Here is a 22,918-nt window from a genome sequence, read left to right as displayed (position 1 = left end):
CTATTAAAAGCAAGTATGACCTACTTATTTCAAATATTAACACGTATCAAGGTTGATTCGATTTTGAATATTAATTATTATGTACTGTTAATGGCAATTAAGAACGTAGTTAATGGCTTGAAAACGTCGTTAATGGCAATTAAAAACTTTTAAGTCGCATATTTTTGTATAAGAATTACTTTTAATTGCTTTTATGCATTATGCACCAATCACTCTACCGATTACTACCTATTAAAAGCAATTAACTACGTACTTATTTCAAAAATTAACACGTATCAAGGTTGATTCGATTTTGAATAGTAATTATTACGTACTGTTAAAGACAATTAAGAACGTAGTTAATAGCTTGAAAACGTCGTTAATGACAATTAAAAATTTGAAAGTCGCATATTTTCGTATATGAATTACTTTTAATTGCTTTTATGCATTATGCACTAACCACTCTACCAATTACTACCTATTAAAAGCAATTATGACGTACTTATTTCAAAAAATAACACGTATCAAGGTTGATTCGATTTTGAATAGTAATTATGACGTAGTGTTAATGGCAATTAAAAACTTTTGAATAGTAATTATTACCAATAGAAGACTATGATTAATCACATTTGAAACTAACGAAGAGAATTGTCAATTACCTATTTAAATACCGCTTAGTTGTGCTAATACAATCATTCTCGACTTTAAGCAAATATAACTCTTTCTTGCACTTGCTAATATGGCAAACATTTTCACCCCCATTTCAGCTGTGACAGGTGGAAAGAAGGATTTGAAGTTGATTGTCCGTGTGGCCCATATATAGTTGATCCGTGATAAGGAAAATCCATACGATATCATCTTCATGAACAAAATATTGGTTGATGAGAAGGTATATTATATAAATCGATTGTATAAATAAATGATCTTTTTTTCAAGTTGCCACTACGATAACATATACTATGGTTTATGTTAATGACATGTTATTTTTTGTTTAGCGAGGACGGATCCATGCCACTGTTCATAAGTTCCTGGTGCCAACGATTCAAGGAATGATTGAAGAAGGAGGAACATATAAGCTAGATAATGTCATGGTAGGATTTAATGAGGGGAATTGCAAACTCTTGCCATACTAGCACAAACTTAATATGGAATTGGTGTAAGGCTTGAATCAAGTTTCAAAGGAGTCAATTTTTGTTTGTTTTATTTGTAATGACTATTAACAAGAGGTACTTTAAGAGATGAGTTGAATGTAAAAAAAAAAAGGGTTGATGATAACCAATAATGAATGTGAAAATACTAATGTCACTTCAAATGTCGTTTTTATTGTATTTCGTAATGTATGATAAATAATGTAAAATGTACGGTTTTCAAACTATATTAATGTCAAGATGATATGATTAATGTAATACATCCCTCAAAAAAAATGATTAATGTAATACATTTTTATCATATGAATATTTCATATTTTTTTATTATTTATTATGATATAACTTATTCGTACATATTTTAGTCGGTAGGACCCGTGCGGAGCACGGGTCAATGGTCTAGTAGATCTAATTTAACCTTAATAAAAAAAAAATCTAACCTAACCCTTGCGTGAGAAAAGGAAAAGGAAAAAAAAAACCTAATCCTAAAACCTCAAAAACCTAACCCTGCTTCACCATTCGTTTCACGGTAGTATCAGAGGAACTCTATTGATTTCCACAACATGTTTCTTCCAAAAAGAACAAAAACAAAAACAATGGTTGAAACACGAAATTTACCAGATGATTGCTGGGAATCGGTCATCACATTCCTAACCGGCGGAAGCAGCAATCATCCTTACTTGAAGTCTCTCTCTGTCGTCTCAAAACAGTTTCTCTCCATCACCAACAATCTTCGATTCTCACTCACAGTCTATAATCAAACACGCCCTTTTCTTCCTCGCCTCTTCATTAGATTTACTAACCTCACCTCCCTTAACCTCACTTGCTTTGGTGGTGATCTCGATGGGCTTCTATGTGTAATCTCTTGTTTTCGATTGAACCACCTTACATCGCTCAATCTCTCTAACCAACCCATCATTCCCACAAATGGCTTGCAAGTCTTCGCCCGAAAGTTTACAACTTTGACCTCTCTCACTTGTTCCAACATTGATTCTCTCTGTAACAACGACCTGGTTTGTATATCTGGTTGCTTCCCTTTCCTTGAAGAACTTGACCTCAGTAACCCTAAAGATATTATTGATATTACTGATGTTGGGGTAAAGGCTATGTCAACAGCACTTCCTAAGCTCCGTAAGGTTAATTTATCTGGTCATTACTATATAAACAACTCGTTGCTTTTTCACTTGTGTGAAAATTGTGAGTTTCTCGAAGAGTTGATGTTAGGCCATTCAATCCGTTCGAGTCCATCCCTAACGAATGATGGCATAGCTTCTGCTATCAGTGTGAGACCATCTTTGAGGTCTCTCTCCATTAAATGGCCGTCAAATGGAAGCCATGACATTAGTTCACACCTTATTGACTCGTTGATGTGTTTGAAAGGCTTAACTTGTCTTGATTTGCGGTCTTCACGTATCTCGGATATGTTGCTCTTCTCTATTGCAATGGAAGGTATTCCTTTGAGAAAGCTTGTCCTCCAAAATTGTTTCGGCTATAGTTATTCTGGAATATCTTGTTTTTTATCCAAGTGTCAACATATCCAACATTTAGATCTTCAAAATGCTGGTTTTTTGACTAATCAACATGTTGTTGACTTGTCTTTGTTTCTTGGTGATTTGGAGTCTATAAACCTTAGTCACTGTGCGCAACTCACAAATTTAGCCTTATTTGCACTCGTTAGTAATTGTGCTTCACTTAGTGAGATCAAAATGGAAGTCACCAAAATTGGGAAAGAGAGTGTAGAGAATTCTAATTCATCCAAGGATTTTGTTGTAAGCCCTCAATTGAAGTCTCTCCATTTGGCTAAAAATTCTTGCATAACAGATGAAAGCATCAAAATGTTTCATTCCATGTTCCCCAATTTGCAACTGCTTGATTTAAGTTATTGTAGTAACATATCTGAAGACAGTATTTGTGATATTTTAAGGAGATGTTGTAAGATAAGGCATTTGAACTTATCCAATTGTTTAGTAGTGAACCTATTTGGAATGAACTTTGAAGTTCCTAAATTGGAGGTGGTGAACTTGTCACGTACAATTGTCAATGATGAAACACTCTATGTGATCTCAAAGAGTTGTTGTGGGCTTTTGGAATTGTTACTGGAAGAATGTTCTCATGTCACAGAGAAGGGAGTGAAACATGTACTTGAAAACTGCACAAAACTAAAAGAGATCAATTTAAGGGCTTGTATTAAAGTGGATGTTAATGCCGTTGCCTCAATGTTATTTTTAAGGCCACCATTGAGAAAGATAATAGCTCCATCTGGTTTGGATTTGAGCAAAACAGAGAGAATCTTCCTGCATCGAGGAGATTATGTTTGCTAGCTGTCTTAAACTGCTTTGCTAAAGTTTAATCTCTAAAATGTAAGTTTTTATTGTTTTCAGATTTACTTTTATGAGAAATAGTTTGCTAGAGTCTTTTCTGTTTATTACATTTTTATGATAATGTAAGAGATTAAGATAGTGTAGACCAGAATGTGGTTTTAAATCCCGAATATCATTTGCTGAAATAATTGATTAACCACTCAATTCTATTGATATATGTCTTTGGAAAGAATTGGAAAGGTAACAATTTAGTTTAGCAGCCAAGCTTGACCTTTATTTTGATTCAATTTGCAAGCTACAAATGATTTTCTATGGTTTGGCATGAGCTTTAGGGCAGGGAACTATGTTCTCCTACAGAATATTCTATGCAGCAGAGATAAATACCCTTTGAGGTGAGCATATTTTGGTAGATGCAGTCCTATGAGGAAGAAAAAAGAGAAAACCATTCTCACCAATAAAAAGGAGAATTCTGGAATGTGTTTTGTGAGGGGAGTATGCTGAGACATTTTATGTCAAAAGGCACGAGATATAGTGATTGTGTTGAGTATGCCTGAAATTAGAAAACAGAGGAGTATCTGTATAATGGAAAATGCCAATGCTTGAAATTAAAATTATTTTAAACTCTGGTTTGATTGTAGGATTGATTGAATGAAATAAAGATGCAACTATATGGTGATGATGTTAAATGCAAACTCTGTTATAAGTTGTGCATTTAATATGATGAGATCAATGAAGAGTTCTGTTTTTATTGAGATCTCTGTCTTGGAATTTGTTTGGTTTTCCAATCACAACAATATTGATAACAATACTTCCTGTTCTATATTTTTATCTGTTATAGAGTTTTGACAGATTCTTTAACCTTCAATGTTTCTCTTTTTGGTGGAAGTTAATATAGTCAAAAGTTTTTATTAAGGAGTTTGATGTATTTTTATGTAATTATTTGATGTTCAGTTCTGGATCTATTAAGATCTGCATAATAAGACAAAAATCTTTTAAGGTTTTGTTTCTTACACTGTTAATTTCAAGTTTTCTTCAACATACTTTATGCTAACATATAAAAGTAGAATTCATATTTCTCTTTTCTTTTTATGATATTTTTTCTTGCTTTGTTATAATATTTAATTCAATCATATCATCTTAAAGCCTTTGTTTTATACTTCTGTTTTGTTTCAGCATATGGTGATAGATGGTTGATGTGCATCGGCAACACTTACCTTATCATGAAGTGAGTTTATTGGTGGTCAAAGATGATGCTGACATATTTGGCGGAGAAAAAGAGAGAGAATATCGTTTTGTCATGAAAACTTATTCATAATAATGCAGCATTTTCTGAGTTTATTTATTTCCATTATAATTTTCTGTAGATTTCCTTGCATTTTGAATCACTAAGCTTATCAATCTATATCAGTAATCATGTAAACAATTATGTTGCTTGCTTCCTTTTAACAGTGCCTCAGAACATATGGGAATGATGTTTGGTCTGATCCTGCTATAATCAGAACGTTTGATATATGTTGGTTAAAAATTATTAACGATCTGATCCTGTTTTGAAAGAAATTTTCACAGCAGCTCCGTTGCTTAAAAGTAGACAACTCTGTTGATGAGTTGAGGGACACCGAAAGAGTTCTAACAAGGAGAGGTCGAGACGAAATCTCGAAGAACTACCAAAATTTCTAATTTACTAATATTTTCTTATTCAAAAAATTACGCATACAGTGAGGAAACATAGTTGCATTGTTATCTGACAACCTGGTTCATAAAGTATCCTTCTGAAAAAAAAAGCGAGGCGCAAAATATAAGAATTCGTAGCATTAATAGTTGTCCTTTTAAGATTTTCTCACTTTCAATATCAATAAACTCATTTTCTTTCTCGAAGAACTACCAAAATCACTAATTTACTAATTTTTCTGATACAAAAAATTACGCATACTGTGAGGAAACATAGTTGCTTTGTTATCCAAGCCTGGTTGATAAAGTATCCTTCTGAAATTCATTCACCATGTGTATCAAGTTTTCAACAGAAGCCTGAGGAACTGGAATATACCCTCCTAATAACACTCACTAATCAAAAGACCTTTTGTAAATTTCTCTGCACCTCATGTTAATATGTCACTTTCATTAGTGCACACAATTTTTATGCCATACTGACCTTTTGTAAATTTCTCTGCACCTCTTGTTAATATGTCACTTTCTGATAATCAGATGATTAATTACATTAGCAGGAAAAATAAAGCACAAGAAATTTCCATAAAGCACAATTGTTGAGGGTATGTTTCACCGTATTAACATGAGGTGCACAAGAAATTTCCATAAAGCACCTCATGTTATATAAACCTTGACAATTATGTTTTACCTTTTGTAAATTTCTTTGCACCTCATGTTAATAAGATGCTTTCGTGCATGTTGCATGTTGCACCTCGACAATTCCATGTTGCATCATGCATGTTGTATAATTAGATGATTAATTACCTCAAGATAAGGTACCATTATTGAGGGTACAAAGGCTAGTAGCACCATAACATCACTGCATCCTACAAGTGTAGAGTAAATGAAATGAAACCACAATAAATGTTTTTTAGTTGGGATCATAGTATCCTAGTTTGATGCTTTCTATATATCACTGTATTTATTATTATTAATAAAAAAACTACTACATACATTTAACCAAACAGAACGTACTAAAGAAAAGAACAAGTATTTTGACATGATTGTAATGTAATGGAAAGAAAGAAAGAAAGAAAGAAAGAAAGAAAGAAAGAAAGAAAGAAAGAAAGAAAGAAAAACTAAATCTTTCAATGTATTGATGTCTTCTCAGGATGAAGGCAGAATGAGAGATCTAGAAGACAAAGGAAAGAAAAATTTCCAAATAACAACTAAAACAACAATTGTGTTTGTTGTAAATTCATAATTAGTAAGTATACTTTTGTTTTCTCGTTTGAACACTCTCTGAGTTTACATTATATTAAGATGGTAGTAAGTACGCTACAATGACTACCGTTGTACTAGTTGCGTGAATTTGTAACCATCGCAAATTCATGCTACACTAGGATAAACACAGTTTTCAGAATCTTGCTCGAACATTGGGGACTACTAGGGTGATTGGTTTTGATCTGTTCGGGAAAAGAGCTTAGACTACGCGATCTCGACGCTCGTACTAAAGTTTATCTGATGCAACGAAGGCTATCTGTATTAGGCCGAAGTCTGGTCTGGAACAGGAATTTTTTGGTATATAAATGAAACAACGATAGTCATTAGAAATTCACATACACGAAGTATGAGTTTGAACCCTAATCACGATGTAAAATTTAACAATTTCAACATTTTTACATTTTGAGTAGGAGTTGTGGATAGGGTGACCGATTTATTATTACAACGTAATAATTTATATAATTTAGGATTTGATTTAATAAAACAAAGGTGAAATCCATCAGTCCTTTAAATTAGATGTTTATAACATTTTACTCCTTTTAAAAAAATTGTTACAAATTGGTTTTAAGTATTTTTGTTCTAAATTGGTCCTTTAAATTAATATAATATTTCCATTGTTATCCATTTTTCAACAAACTTAGTTAAAATGTCCTTAGGGTCATTAAACATTGAGGTTTTACGTCCAAAAAGTGTTTATGAGATCAAACATTATTATTATTTACACACAAAATTTAATGGGAAATAATTTAAAAAATTAAAAAGTGGGACGTATTGGCATAAAGATCCAATTTAATTCTCTGGAAAAAAATTATCTAATTAAATATGCATCTTGTTTGGTCAACCAATTAAATTGGCATAAAGACGACAATAAATACAATTAAAAAATGCTCTCCTAAATCTATTGAGCCAATTTTACAAAAAAAAAAAAATAATAATAATATTGGGCTAGAAATATCACAGCGTTATAAAAAAATGGCCCAATCTGCATTTAACCAACGAATTCTTCTCTTCCCCCATCTGCTTTCGCTCGTTCCCAACTGAAATTTTCATAATATCCCTGTGTGAGTTAACTCACGCCAGTGTCAATCTATGTGTGAGTTAACTCACGCTAGTGTTAATTTATGTGTGAGTCTCTACATGAGTTAACTCACGCAACATGAGTCAAGTCACACAGATTTAACACTAGCATGAGTTAACTCACGCAGGGCTATCTTTGGAATTTCAGTAGGGAATGAGCAAAATGTGTTGGGTAAAGAGCAGAATTCTTAACCAACCGTTTAACCCGTTACACCCGTTACACGTCCAGTTCGAAAATTCTAATTGGTCGAAATTGGGCCAGTATATGTCATCCAGGAAATTTCACCCTATACCCAACATCTATACCTCCACCCCAACAAATTATAAAAAATTCCAATATTACCCCTTTTATCATTTTAATGTTTTACACTTTTCTTTCACCCCTCACTTTCAATATTTGAGTTCACCCCACATGGCAAGTCCATGTTTGTATTACCCGGAAAGAATAACGATTCCAGAAATTCGTTAATCATTCTTTCAAATTCTTCATGCCGTGGAACCCATGTTAAATCCTTAATGCAATTGAATTGATTTTAGGCATAATTGAATTGAGATTTACGGTGAAATCAAGCCAAATAATCTAATCCATCTTTGCAATTTGAATTGGCCAATTATCAATTTTTGTTTAGAATTTTGATGTGTTACTTTTGAAAGAAAAAAAAAGAATTGCTTTAAGGATAACACATTTCCGTAATACTTCTCGTCTTCCGTAATCGTTGTGCTATATACTTCCTAATCCTATTACAAACATATCTTAGTGAGTATTAAATTGATCCCCCAAACAAATCAAACACTTTTCCAATGTGTATTTGCGTTTTTTGAAACTGAAATCCGGAAAATGTAGGATTGTGTTTTCTGGAAACATTATCTAAAAACAAAAATGGATCTTCATGAATGAATATCAATCAAAAACGCAAAGAAAAATTGAATGAGATCTGAATCATAATACTCGCTATTGTGAAAAGCTGATGATTTTGGACACGAAGATGTTGATGCTTGCAAACAGGAAGACAACAGGGTGAACAAGAAGAGGATTCCGATAGGAACAGGAATAAATTTCAGGGAAGATTGGTGTTTTAAGAAGGGTAAAATAGACAATTCAAGTAAAATGTACGGGTGAGGGTATAAATGTAGGGGTATAGGGTAAAATTTCTTGTCATCCATGGGTTGCTCCGGATTGAGTTTTTTGACCCGCATCCGTCTGAACTCGACCGTTTGTCCAACCCTAATTAGAGGTAGTGTAGTGTGGCTTGGTATACTTTGAGTGGTGTGCATTACTATTAGACACGAAACGATTTTAGTTTTATTTTTAAAACTGTTAAAATTTTAAATGTTATACATGAGTTGACTTAAAATAAACGACCAAAGGTGATGATACAAAAAAATTTAGGGACCAGAAGTCGAAGGAAAATTTAAAAAAATTAAAACAAAAAAAAATTGAAATATTTATAGGGATAAACATATTTAACCCATAAAAAAATTATTTTTATATTGGTTACATTTACCATTTTATTAATTTCTTGTTAAAATATATATCTAAAAATCCAAACTATATTTATCCAAAATATGATGAAAAATGGACCATATGGTGCCTTTTTCAGCTTGTTCTCCAATGCTACTACACGTTTCACCAAATGTGGAAACAATGAAGTTCAATGACGTTTCTTGATTTTCTTAGTTTGACACCTACACTTTTCAGCTTCTATACTTTCACCAAATTCGCAAGTTATCAAAAATCAAATATTTTTCTTTCCTTTTTCATACTTGTTCTCCAAGATTTCTTCAGAAAACAAGCATAAAACCTTAATTCCGAAATCAATCGAATTGAATTGAATTGAATGGAGTTTTCTGATAAAGAAGAAACCTTGGTATCAATCTTCCTCGATATCGCTAGACCCCAAAACGATGACACTGCTAGACACTTCCTTCAGGTATTCTTCTTCATTTTTACTTTTGATTCGTTGTTTCATTTTTATTCTTCATTCTTTGATTTTGAATTATTGTTATTATCTGTAAATAATTAATTTAACAGGCTTCAAATTGGGATCTTGAGGAAGCTCTTCACTGCTACCTCTCTGGAGATTATGATGATCAAGCAATCCTCCGTCGACGTCGAGTTTCAGATCGGTATATTTTCCTTGATTATTTGCAATCCTATTTCTTTCTTTACCTTCAAAACTCTATGAAGCCTAGACTCCAACATAAACACCTGACACAGACACCGGCACATCGACTTCTAATTTAATAAACATAGGACACTGACACATTGACTACGTAGATGCACGCATAAATGGTTTCTTTTCTCATTCTTTATTGACCGTCTTGATGCAAATGCATATCATTAGGTTTTAATTATGATATCAATTGAGTTTAACTCCAGTTGACTTTCACTGTGCGTCTATGAAACATTGATACAGACACATCCATATCACCAGATACAACACAGATAAGTCGACATCAGTAAAAATTTAAACAAAAAAAAATATTGAACATAATCACATGTGTCGATGTCGGACATGTAGATATTTATTCTTCCGATTACATATGATAGTGAAATAGGTAATAAGTAATTATTTTTCCCTGTACGCTCATGTTTGTATGTGTTCATTCAGCATATTAAGTCAATACACCTTGTCTTTTATTACATTACATCAACAGATAAATTAGTTATTGAAATTTTGTTTTTCATCTTTGCGCAGAGGATCAAGGCTTGGACATATCTCACCAGAAAAACGAAAATCCTTACCTTACATTGAACAGGAACCAGCGAGAGTTTGGGAAACAGAGCTAGGTGCCACCACCTCTACAGCAGAAAGTTCTCGGCGGGACAATCTTGCTTCTCTCTATTGCCCCCCTTTTCATCTATTGTTTGATGGCTCTTTCTGTAAGGTATATATACTTCTTAGTTTGGATTGCTTGATTTGTGTTAGCGGTGGTGGTGTTGGAATTTAGCCAAGACAAGCTCAATTTACATTTTTTTTATTTGATTTGACTTCAAGCTTGGGACTGTAAAACCCAGCTCAAACTCAAGCTGGATTTTAACTTTTTTCAATTTAAGCTTGATTGTATTTTTAAATTTTAATACTTTCTATACGTAAACGTTTTATCACTCAAACCCTCTCCCTGTTTCCCAATTTTCCAGATATTTGACTTATCTTTTTACTTTATAAGCTAATCAAACCTCCCTCAAGGCCTAGTGGCTTACAACTATATCTTTCGTATTTTAGAATGCACTACACATAAATCCATTTTAGCATAATGATCATCAAATGAGTAGATGCTAGCCAGTAATCAGCACACTATGTGGAAGAACAAGAAGTCCTTGACAAAGACCTATTGCAGTTGTACCCCCATCCAAAATTAACCCTCATGAACACGTCCTCCTTGACAAGGACCTATTGCAGTTGTCTCCCTTGACTTCTTAATTATTACTATCGATTTAGAAAGTATGCGTAGGCTATGAATTATGATGCTGACTGCCGAGATCTTAATCAGGGAAGGCACAACCAAACTCTGTCTTCCATGTGTAAAACTGTATTACAACTTTCATGATAAGTTTTTTAAAGGATATTCAGGAAAAAATATATCTGTTGTTGCTATATGACTTTGAATTTAACTATACTGTTAAATTCCTACTGTTTTACATTTTACTGTTTTTGGTTGCCTCTCCACTCCTCTTGTCGATCTTATCATCGTGTCCTCTGACAAACTTCACCTCCGAAAATTACCATCCCACAATGACCCCCACCATGTGACGGCCACCACCATTGTGTGAAGCTTTGATATTTTTTCCTTCTTCTGTTTTTGTATAATTTATGCTTTTTAGATAATTCCTTTTTTGTACCATCTTTTTTCAATAATTTAAGTTTTTTTTTCCCTTCTTTTTCTCATTCTTTTTTATTAATTTTCTTAGTATTCCTTTTCCATCTATTTGGTTTGAATTTTCTTAGCATTAATGTGTATCTACTATGAAGTATATAAATTATTTATCTTGTTCCTGCGATCTGGTATTTGGATTTGGTTGTTTTGTGCTGCCATCCAGGAGCAGTAACTTTGTCATTGAACAAAAGTAGCTGCCCAAAATTATAAGAAGCCTTATCTAGTAGTTTGAGAATCCTAATCAGATATGTGAGTATATGAAATGTGTTGTGAAAAAATTGTGAAGTGATTGGATTGAATGTACGAGACATAGACCAACGACTTGAAGTAACCACTAATAGAATATAGAATCCCCTAGAAGCGTCTGCATGAGCAAGCTAATTAGCTCCGCAAATACAATTTTGCAAACATTTATACATGCATTTAAAAAACACTAGCACAGAAACTCATATCTAATAGTAGTCTTGTAGAATTTTCTTGCATATACTATGTGGTAGGGTTCACTCTAGTTGGGTGATAGTACATATATTGTGAAATGGTGAAACATGTAACTGATATTCTATTGTGACCAAGGTTTCATCTTTGAGTGCAGGCAAAAAGTGCTGCTTCTATGAAGGACAAGTGGTTGTTGGTGAACATACAATCTACCAGGGAATTCAGCTCGCACATGGTATTTTATTCTTGTTGCTCGATTTTTCAATTTTCTTGATTATTTGTTTCAGCATTATCCCTAGTGCCGACAATTTTTTTCTTTGTAAAGCTTAATCGGGATACATGGGCAAATGATGCTGTTTCTCAGATCATTAGTACAAACTTCATATTCTGGCAGGTCAGTTTGTTAATCTACTCACCTGAATATTGGTGGTCAATTTATTTTTATTTTTGTAGTGTTCTTTTGAATCGTAGGTATCTTATGTCATATCCTAACCACTTGAGAATTGAGACTAACCAAGCATCTAATATGGATACTCCTTAAAATAAAAAGTAAAAACTAACAACAGAGGAAAATCAAAATATCAAGGCAGCCTTGGTGCCCAATCCCTAACCATACTTGAACTACAAATGCCCTAGATTTTCAAATCTGGAGGACATGTTAAACTTCTGTGTAGAGTTTGCAAATTACAATCCTACTCTCTAAGATACTAAACAGCAAATTCAGTCGGATGGTTAATTTGGGAATAGTTGTTTTGCAGATATAAATGTTGGAGTCATATCGTGTTAGCTTACTTCACTGTTTATGGAATATGGTATTATGTAGTTGGGACTTGATCTAGGGAGTAATCCATAGATTGTTAGTATATTGGATCCAATGGTTTATAAGCTCTCCAATCTAGGAACTCCGATAATTGGGACCAATTTTTTCTAAGTTAATTTATTCACCCATAGGTAAACTTTTTCTAAGTTCTGTTGTGCATAGCCAAAGGACTGAGGTGGTTATGTATGATTTTGTGTGACAGGATCAGGAGAGAAAATAGGGGTTGTTTGGTCGGTATTGTGTGTTTTTAGGTTTACGAAGGGAAGGTCTGGTCTTGATGATTTGGACTTGCATAAACATTGCTCTGGTACTGCTATAGTTTGTACAATCACTAATTCGTTGGTATTTCAAATGCTTAAAGTGAGAGTAGCTGTGACATTCATTTGGGCTATATTGTGATATTTGAACCAGTTTTTGTTTCTAATATTTAACATAACATTTATTGTATACTATTCTCTTGTATGCAATTTGCTTTTGTCAATTTTGTTTTTTATTTGTTTTTTGTTTTTATACAGGTATTTGATGATACATTTGAAGGCCACAATGTCTGTGCTGATTACAGACTGGATTCAATTCCTGCTGTGCTTATTATGATCCCATCACTGGCAAAAAGATGTGCTCCTGGGACGGAATGGTTGAACCTCAAAGTTTATTAGAAGTATGTGATATGTGATACAACTTCATAGCTACTATGATGGAAACATTTTTTAGGGAAACTGAAACATAATTCACACTTATATCTTGGGTTCTGTTGTTTTTAACATTTCTTTCTGATTCGAGGAGCCTTGTGCTTTGTTTAGGGTCTGCTAAAATTCCTTGATGCTGGTCCTAAGGATCACCACAATACCTTGTCACAGTGGTTTCCTGTAAAAAGTTCTAGTCCATCAAAATCGACAGGTTTGTTGCTTGTCTCTATTTGCTGCTGGCTTTTTCAGTGACAGGTCAGCTTTTGTTGATGGTTTCTTTGTTGTCTTTTTAATTGATGGACCTTGCCCACCTACCTTAATCCTTCATTTGGTTTTGTACTGAAAATATTTTCTGCCAGAATCTTATGCCTATTACTGATGGTAAAATTGTCTTTGACATGTTTTTGTCAACGTTATAATCTTTGTAGATTCGGATGCGGATGAAGAGGGGGATGAGGAAGTTCAAAAAGCGCTGGAAGCATCATTTAAAAGCGTGAAAGAATCAAGTGAAATGGCTGGAGGAGATAATAAAGATGAAAATGTTGCTGGCAACTTGCAAGAAACAACCGTAACGGACTTTGAGAAACTCGTGATATGATGAAAAAGAATAGAAAGAAAATGAGAGAAACTTGTTAAATCGGTAATGTAATTTTGATATTATGAGAAAAGATCATTACAAGGAGAGTAGGGACTGATTTATATACCAATAGCAATTGTGCTGAGTCAGCAACAAGTTCGTTACAAACATCTAGCTGTCATCTAGCTATCATAGTGAAAACCAATACAAGCAAAGCTACACTGTTTTCACTTATATCTTCTAATATCCGAGTGTATCATAAGATTACTAGTGTCTGATACGTATACGACACAGACACTTATCTCGTCTTGGACTATCTGATCTTTGTATCAGTAATAAATATAATGTTTACAGGCATAATACTGAGGTAGGAAATATTAAAACTGTATTTTTTGAAGATATTGCAAGGATATGCTTATAAGTTAGCTGCATCTTTACATTACCTTAAATAAAAGAGAATCACATTTGATAGGTATGAATTATGCCAAAATATTAGTACAAAATGTATCTGATAGAAAATGAAGAAAAGTGATCATAGATTATAGAAATGATCTTGTCCCAAAGATTTAAAGTAGGAAATGAACGATGTAGCAAAAAAAATAAAAAAATAAGGGACCAAGTTGGTGGAGTTAAGGGACCAAAAATGTAAGGATTAGCAATCAAGGGCCCAAAAATGTAATTTATTGTTGTGTAGGTCTTAAAATCTCATCAATTCATGTTTTGAAATCTTGAAATCTCTTACAAGTTTGTGGAAAACACGAGGCGTTTCAAAGAAGCAGTTTCAAATTATTCTGGTATGGAAAATGTGAGACGTTTTTCATGAACACGAGACATTTTTGTCAGACATGCCATTTTAGATCGAACTGAGTAAACAAATAATATTGATGTGTTGTTCTTATATTTTCTTATCTTCGTTCGTGGATTTGCTTTACACATAGTTGCTAGATTTGTTTCGAGATTGTTTGGTTGTAAGTTAATATTGTTATTTGCTCTCCACACATCTAAATTTTTGGTGTGATTGGAGATTGAGTTCTCAACAATTATAGCTATGAAGTTTCTACCACTATTTAACGATGACTAATATTCGTGGAAAATTGGTTGGGCATACAATATGAGTTCCTCCACTCCAATTAAATTTTATCTATATGTAAGAACCATTTCCTAAGGATCTCAAATCTCTTAATAACAATATTCAACAATTTAGATAGTTTGAAATAGGCTTAAATATGTAGTTAGTCACGTAAGCTCGCGTGTTTTTGGTTTTCTTCCTTATATCGTTTGTTTGTTCTAAAACAAACCCCTTAAGTTGTATACTTGTTGGCTTTAGTCCTCACTATTATGTTCTGTTACAAAATGTCTATGTGGCAAACGGTGGATGACGTGATAGTGTATGATGTGGCAAATGAGGTTGATTTGGCAAAGTTGATGATGAATCACACAGTAAAGGGCTATAACAAAAAAAATATTGTAAAGGGGCTATAACCAAATAAAACCAAAATAATCAGAGGAGAAAACGAGGAGTCAAAAATTCAAATTTAAAAACTTGGTTTTTCTATCTTCTCCCGCTATCTCTTCTGGTCTCTCTTACCTATGAAGAACAAAACCCTCTTTTTAATGAGTTGTTAAATAATCAGATTTTCATATATTGTTGTTATTTAGATGAATTTTGAGTGATTATGAGTATCAATTTGGTTAACAAATTAGTAGATTTGTGTGTTGGTTTTGTGGAGTTTTGAATTTTCCTAACAAAATTTTAGGGTAAATGTGTTATGTTTTTAAATGCAACTTCATGAATTCTATGTTGTTTGCTTGTTACTAATAATTTAACAAGTCTTGAGCTTGACCATAAGAACTTGTTTTTGCATTGGTGGAGTGGCCGGTGAGTGATATTTATGGATAAATACCTATCTATTATTGTTGGAGTGACATTCGTAACGGATCATGAAGAACAAAATTAACTTTTGATTAACAAGGAGTTGAAATAAACTTTAATATATAGGTTATTGAAATCAACTAACAAGGAGTTGAAACAAATTAGAAATTTATTGGAGAGAGCAAGAGTATATATAGGTTATTAAGTTGTTTTTTTGAAGGAGGTTATTAAGTTGTTTGTTATGCTCCCTCAAAAAAAAAAGTTGTTTGTTATTTTAGGAAACTTTGGAATATAAATATCTATACTCTTTCCTCAAAAAATAATATCATCGTTATCTTTAACCTAGAAGAGACAATCAAAATATGAAAAGACTGAAAAGGAACTCTCTCAAATCTTCGGAACAAGATTGCTTTCTTCCACAAAATCAACAACGGCTGCAACATCAAATTTTTATTTACCCGACGAGTGTTGGGAATCTGTCTTCAAATTCGTCATCGACAAGGACAACAAGGAGTCCAACTGTAGCTACTTTCCATCACCAATCTACAGTAGCTTCAAATGTCTCTCCATGGTCTCCAAGCAGTTCCTTTCCATTACCAATCGTCTTCTATTATCTTTCACGGTCTGTGAACCAACAGGCTTTCTCCTCCCTCGCCTCTTCCGTAGATTCACCAACCTCACCTCCCTTGACCTTACAAGCTACAACGGTGACCTCAATAGCCTTCTCTGCCAGATTTATTTTCCCTTGAAACTTACATCACTCAATCTCTCTAACAAACACACCATTCCTGCAGATGGGTTACGAGCCTTCTCCAAAAAGACTACTACTCTGACTTCTCTCACTTGTTCCATCATGGGCTCTATCAATAGCAATGACTTGTTCATCATAGCTGAATGTTTCCCTTTACTCCAAGAACTCGACCTAAGTAACCCCTTATCTTGCGACGCCTGTTACAGTAGCTTTCTCCATGGTGTGGAGACTCTTTCATTATCACTTTCCAAACTCCGCAAGATTAATATCTCTTGTCATGAATACATCAACGATCAATCGCTTTTCCACTTGTTCAAAAATTGTAAGCTTCTCAAGGAGGCCATCGTGTCTAACGGTAGTCGCATAACCGAGACTGATATTGGGAAGATGAGTGTACAACATTCTAAGTCTTTGAAGGATTTTGTTGTACGGCCTCAGTTAAAGTCTCTAAATTTGGGTATGAGTCTATGGTTGAGAGATGAAAGCATTATAATGTTTGCATCCATTTTCCCCAATTTACATATGCTTGACTTGAGCTGTTGCTATAACATATCTAAAGAAGGCATTTATCAAGTTTTAAAGAGATGTAAGATCAGAGATTTGAACTTAACCTCTTCAACAGTGAATCTACTTGGAATGAACTTTGAAGTCCTCGAGCTAGAGGTGTTGAACTTCTCAAATACAAATGTTGATGATGAAACACTTTATGTGACCTCAAAGAATTGTTGTCGGCTTTCACGTGTGTTACTGAATGATTGTTATAATATCACAGAGAAAGGAGTGAAGCATGTGGTAGAAAATTGCACACAACTGAGAGAGATTCATTTAAGAGGTTGTGATAATGTTCATGCTAACATTGTTGCCACAATGGTATTTTCAAGACCGTCATTGAGAAAGATAATAGCTCCACCTGGTTATCGTTTGAGTAGTTCGAAAAATATGTTTGAGCAGCAGGGTTAAATATGATTTTTGTTGTTATAAATATTTCAACTTTTCGTTTTAGTACTAATTCGAAAATTTATGTGTATCATTCAAAATATGCGTATCACCACTTTTGATCTCTACTTTAAGTCAACTTATGTGTATAATTCAAAATTTTGAATGAATGTTTAATATATTATAAGAATAATTTCATGTTGGGTGGGTGGGATGTCATTATGTTCCTCTACCGTATTTTTGTTTTAGTAATCTAACTTTGAACTGGTGTGGAGTTTTACACATTAAAAATCTCTGCATTCTTTGGAATATTGACATTTGAATTGATTTTTAATTTCATACCAATCATGGTATCTTGAATTCTCCAAAAAAGAGTGAATGCCCAAATTGACATTTCTAATGTATGTATCATGTATCATGACAAATTTAATCTGACAGACAAGGCCACATAGTAATATCATTTGGCCTAAACAAGAATAATTTATGTATTCCATAAAGTTTCCTTATTGTCAGTGAAGTGTCTGCTTTTTTTTTTTAGAGAAAAAGTGATTCATATATATAATAATCTAGTGAGTACACAGGAAGAAAATGCCTAGTTCCACTGGTGTGCTTAGTTCAAACAAGAATTTATCTTTTCTCTGTGTTATTGTTTATCTCTTTACTCGTGTTCAGTAAATTTTGCAGTTTATCTGTTTGCTTTCATTTTCTTTTTTGACCTCAAATTAAACAAAAACACTAATTATCAAATATTTACACCACAAATGCTAACATTATCTAACCTTTTCCATCAATTAGCTAAAAATGTTGGAGTCTATTTCGATAGACTTAATTGAAGCACTTGTGAGATTGTTTGAATGATAAGAGCTTATGTTATATCTTAGGCTAGAAATGAGTCGAGTCAAATTGAACTCTTCTGAGTTCGACTCTATAAGATTTGGTTCAGCTCGAAACTCAACTCGAATTGGTTAGGATTTTTTTTTTAGCTCGAACACGACTCGATTTGAGTTCACGAACAACTCAGTCCGATTCGTTAGTTTCATTTAAGTTTCTCGAATCTTTGACCTTTTAAATTAATTTTTTTAAAAGCAAAAATCGAATTAAAATAAAAGTAGCGGTGCCGAAACATACAAAGGATAGACTTGAATTGTACTAAATTCAAAGATGCATGGATATGTAGAAAAATATAGAAAATTAAAACTGATATAGGTAAAGAAAGAAAGAGAAAGAAAAACCAACAAAATTCAATAATCAGAAGCGAGTGAGAACATTCTTAAAATATTATTCACTTTCAAACTCAAATAGCTCGTCCCTTAAAATAAATTGAATAAGTTATAACAACCACATTTGCCATAGCGTTCAACTTAATTGTTTACTCATTTAGACATCACACTACTACAATAATGACATTTAGTAACACTTGAAAATTGTAACTAAATCAAGAAAAATGTTACTAATTAAATTTTGTAACACTTGAACAATTGTTAGGTAATGCCCGTGTTACTAAAGTGTTTTAGTTACATTTTATAGTACTATCTGTAACATGAAATTGGATGAATGCAAATGGAAACATGAAATTGGATGAATGCAAATCTTCATTTAAACGGTAATCATCCAGAACAGAACGAGGTAAAGCACTATAATTTCACATTTCATCAACCAAACAATCCAGATCCGGAAAAAAAAAAATAGGTTGAAACGAATCAAAACCACTAACAAAATCAGAAAACGCTGGAAAACGCACAATCATTCAAAGTAGAAATTGAAAATGAAAGCAAAAGAGGGAGAGAAGTGTGAAGCCTCACTAGCAACTAGAGAGAGAAGACGAAAGTTGCAGCAAGAGAGAAAACGGAAGAGCTGAGATTTTCTTGTGGAGCTGCGATTGCAATCGTGAAAGGTGAAACGAATGTGATTTTCAATCAGAGTTTTGATTGTGATTGTTGATATCAGAAATTTGAGGAGTTTAATCGATTTGTGATTGTTGATTGAAGATTTGAGGAATTGAATCGGTATGTGTTTTTGCCTCACAATATTGAAAATAGTGTTACGCTGGTAACATTTCTTTAAAAATGTTCCTAAAAATGGTTAAATAGTAACAATTTTTTTTGCGTTACATACATGTGTTACTAAATGTCAAGTATGTAGTAGTGTCAACAAGCTTCACAAATGATGTGGACTTCAAAGCAGCGACAATTCTAAAAACGAGAAAGAAAATAGATTAACATTATGGAAAAGTCTACATATACCAATAAACAACTTGAAAAAGAACAAAAGCAATTCAAAAGCCAAGAATACTACTAATCAGCCACCATAGCACCTCTATTCCAATAATAAAGAGGACAAACTAAACAAAAGCACAGAGATGAATATGCACAATTGATTGAAACTCTTATAGAAGTATATCTTCCATTATTAGCAACACCATATCATCTTATTATGGTTCTCATTACCAAAGAGCATCCTATCATCTTAATAATATGCAAACAAAATCATGTGATCTTATTATTACTCTCCTAATTAGCAACTACCATATTCATATCAAGAGTTGGTTTGTTATACTATTTTTTTAAAACTGGATATTTTATTAACAAGGACACAAGCTATGCAAAACGGAATCAAAATCAACACATACAAAAGCCAACAACAGCAGTTTATAGTGAAGAACAAAAAGCAACACAAAACAAAAGAACAATGAGCATCTTAGTTATATCTTCCATTAATCTTTGTTATATCTTCCATTAATCTTAAGTATATCGTAGTTATATCTTCCATTAATCTTCGTTATATATTCAACCAATCTTCTAGTTTTGTGATAAAGAACAACAAGCATAATACCAGTTGTTGCCCAAAATACCAAATGTTGTTGGAAAAACATAGCTGCACCATTCTTAAAAGTTTTGTGGTAAAAAAATAATGAGCATCAAAGCAAACAACCATGGTAATATTAGTTCCACAATAGCTTCTTGTCAGTTTAATGAAAGATAAATAATTTACCTATTTGAAGTGATCCTATACTTGAGAAGTTTTCTGTCTCTTGGTCTTTCGAATGACAAGGTTGTTGTTCTCAACGTTTTCTTCATTTACTGGTGTTGCATCATTAACCGGTAGTTCTTCATTTGTATTTGCATCTAAATAAATGATAGGATTCAATAAACTTTGTGGTGAACGTTCCAATGATTCAATTGAGGTACCGGTCACAATATTAAAAAGTTTATGGTGTTATAAAGTTGAAATTTATTTGTACAAGTTAATTAATCACCAAAATTAATTGAGAGAATAAGCTAACCCAAAAAAAAAAAGTGACAAAGATTATAAACTGAATAAAAACTTTAGATTATTAACTAAATAAAAACTTTAGATTTTAAAACTTTATCTTAATATATAATACTAAGGTTCACAATGCATGCTCATTATGAAACCCTAAACCTAAACCTAATCCTACCTTTTTTGAGAGTTTTAAAAAATCTTTCTGAAAAAAGTCTCTGCAGGGAGTTGAAGTTGAACTCACAACCCATAGCCTCCATCCAAGCACTTTAACCACTTGACCAGTACCTGTTTTAGTGTTATAATATCACTTCCACTAATACATTATGATTGAAATGAATGAATAGCATATCATGAACAAACCAACAATGAATTAATACAGCAGTTGATATCAACAATTAAAAAGAATACACAAGGTCAAGTAATACAAGGCACAATTAACTTTCAATTTGACGTTATGTTTTTTGTTTCATTTTACGTTATACCTCCTTCACACATTCTTTAGATGTTTATCATGGATTATGGATGGATGGATTCATTTCTATCACAACCTTTGAACTGTTTTTTTTTTATTCCGTAACTCATTTTTTAATTATGACCATACACTCACTCATTATATATACAACCACTAATATGATCTCAATATTTTTAGTTTCTACATTGAAAACATTGTGTATAAATATGTGATTTTGTGCATCATATTTTGGGTTTTGTTCATCATCACTTTCAAGTAACAATTGGATAGTTTATCTTCAATTTTGTATTGTTGTTTTTCCACTCACTTTTACTCTTCATCTTTTGATTATCAAAGTCTAAAACAAGAGTGTTCTATTTTGTGGATTGGAGTTTGCAATAGGACAAGCTTTAGGTGGCTACATGAGGAGACATAGAGCTTCAAATATGAAAGGAAATAACAATATTCACAATTCTAATAATACTATGTGGTGGTAGTAGTCTTGATTCGCTGCAAAAGATGAAAGCTAGAAACCAGCGAGTTTTGGTGTTGGATTTGGATTTGAATCCATTTTTCAATATTTCTTGGTATTAATTATATGACGATTTATTCATTAGTGTAGGTACAATTTTTCTCTTATCTCTTGATTATTAACTGGTTTCTATGATATGATAATTGATAGGGAGTCAAGTTACTCTTAGATTGATCAAATAGTTAAGCTTCAAATGTTTATTAATCTATTTTTCGAACTTTCTTTTATATATTTTTTTATTCCTTAATATGTATGTGGATTTTTGATTTTTTTTGTGAATTAGGATAAATGATGCTTCTATTTTTTATTTTGTTGCATCATTGATGGTGAGGAAGAAGCTTATTAAAAATGGTTGTTTATCGTCACTTTCTCCATGAAACTATTGGATGATTCCTCTTCAATTTGGTGTTATAGTTTTTCTTCTCTTTTTTACTCTTTATTTTTTGGCTATTAATTAATACAAATTGGTAATATAAATAAGGGGTATATTTATAAATAATACTGTTTTTTTATAAAGGTGAAGACAATTGTCTACCATTTTTTCGTATAAAAATAATAATAAACATATTACTCCAAGTATAATGATAGAGATAAACATTGTGTATGTGTAATTAAGATAAAGATAGATAAAATTGAGATGAATAAAGAATAGTGCCTCTAAAAACAATATATAGAGAAGGTTAAAGGATATGATCCAAGTTACACATCTATCTCTCTATCTTCTATATATTTATATATCTTTGAATTTGTACATCTAAAAAAAATTTACACTATTAATTAACAACTTGACTTTCCAATTATCTTTGAAGAATTAAAGAATTAATTAATTATCAAATTGAATAGTTTCCTCCACTATTGAAAAAAAAAAAAGGAACTTCCCATTCTGCATGTCACACAAAATGAAAGGAGAAAACAAAGACTTACTTGACAGTTAGTACTATATACCTCAAAGAAAAATATGTATGCTACAATTATTAAATAATTAAATCCATATGTCCACATAAAATAAATAAAAAAAACGTATACACTAATCAAATTGTCAGAAAATTTAGGAAAAGTTAGTCCTAACATGATAAGAAGATTAAAATGATTATGATATCCAAAAAAAGTTCCATTCATTAGATTGGAAACTCTAAAAATGAACGTTTTAATTTTTTCAATAAAATCTTGCCCCAACTTATCTTATATATGCATGATTGCCCAACTCTACTACCATGATCATTTATGCTTTTATGCTTTGTTAAGGTGATGTGGTTCTCCTTTT

General features: G+C 32.5%; 1 protein-coding gene and 2 pseudogenes across 2 annotated transcripts; all 3 read left to right on the top strand.

The window, feature by feature from the left end:
- Positions 1-1,558: 1,558 nt before the first annotated feature.
- Positions 1,559-4,893, top strand: LOC146925693 (F-box/LRR-repeat protein 16-like). The gene is made up of 2 exons (XM_085758092.1): positions 1,559-3,484; positions 4,619-4,893. The coding sequence occupies exon 1, from the start codon at positions 1,688-1,690 to the stop codon at positions 3,443-3,445; it is 1,758 nt and encodes a 585-aa protein (XP_085614218.1). The 5' UTR covers positions 1,559-1,687; the 3' UTR covers positions 3,446-3,484; positions 4,619-4,893.
- A 4,143-nt stretch (positions 4,894-9,036) lies between these two features.
- LOC146925692 (plant UBX domain-containing protein 7-like) lies at positions 9,037-14,207 on the top strand (annotated as a pseudogene). The gene is made up of 8 exons (XR_015033910.1): positions 9,037-9,381; positions 9,483-9,577; positions 10,150-10,339; positions 11,922-11,999; positions 12,090-12,158; positions 13,100-13,242; positions 13,385-13,481; positions 13,699-14,207. The product of XR_015033910.1 is annotated as a plant UBX domain-containing protein 7-like (transcript).
- A 1,875-nt stretch (positions 14,208-16,082) lies between these two features.
- The window catches only part of LOC146925689 (uncharacterized), a 39,483-nt pseudogene continuing 32,647 nt past the window's right edge, over positions 16,083-22,918 (top strand).

Source organism: Medicago sativa, chromosome 4, assembly GCF_051527215.1.
Source record: "Medicago sativa cultivar Bolivia chromosome 4, Bolivia_mono, whole genome shotgun sequence".
In the NCBI taxonomy this organism is placed as follows: Eukaryota; Viridiplantae; Streptophyta; class Magnoliopsida; order Fabales; family Fabaceae; genus Medicago; species Medicago sativa.
Note: the sequence above shows the minus strand (reverse complement) of the source record. Positions and strands in the feature narration are given on the sequence as shown.

Bases quoted from the DNA above. Each gene is read 5' to 3' on its own strand.
- LOC146925693 (XM_085758092.1), top strand. From the start codon at position 1,688: ATGTTTCTTCCAAAAAGAACAAAAACAAAAACAATGGTTGAAACACGA.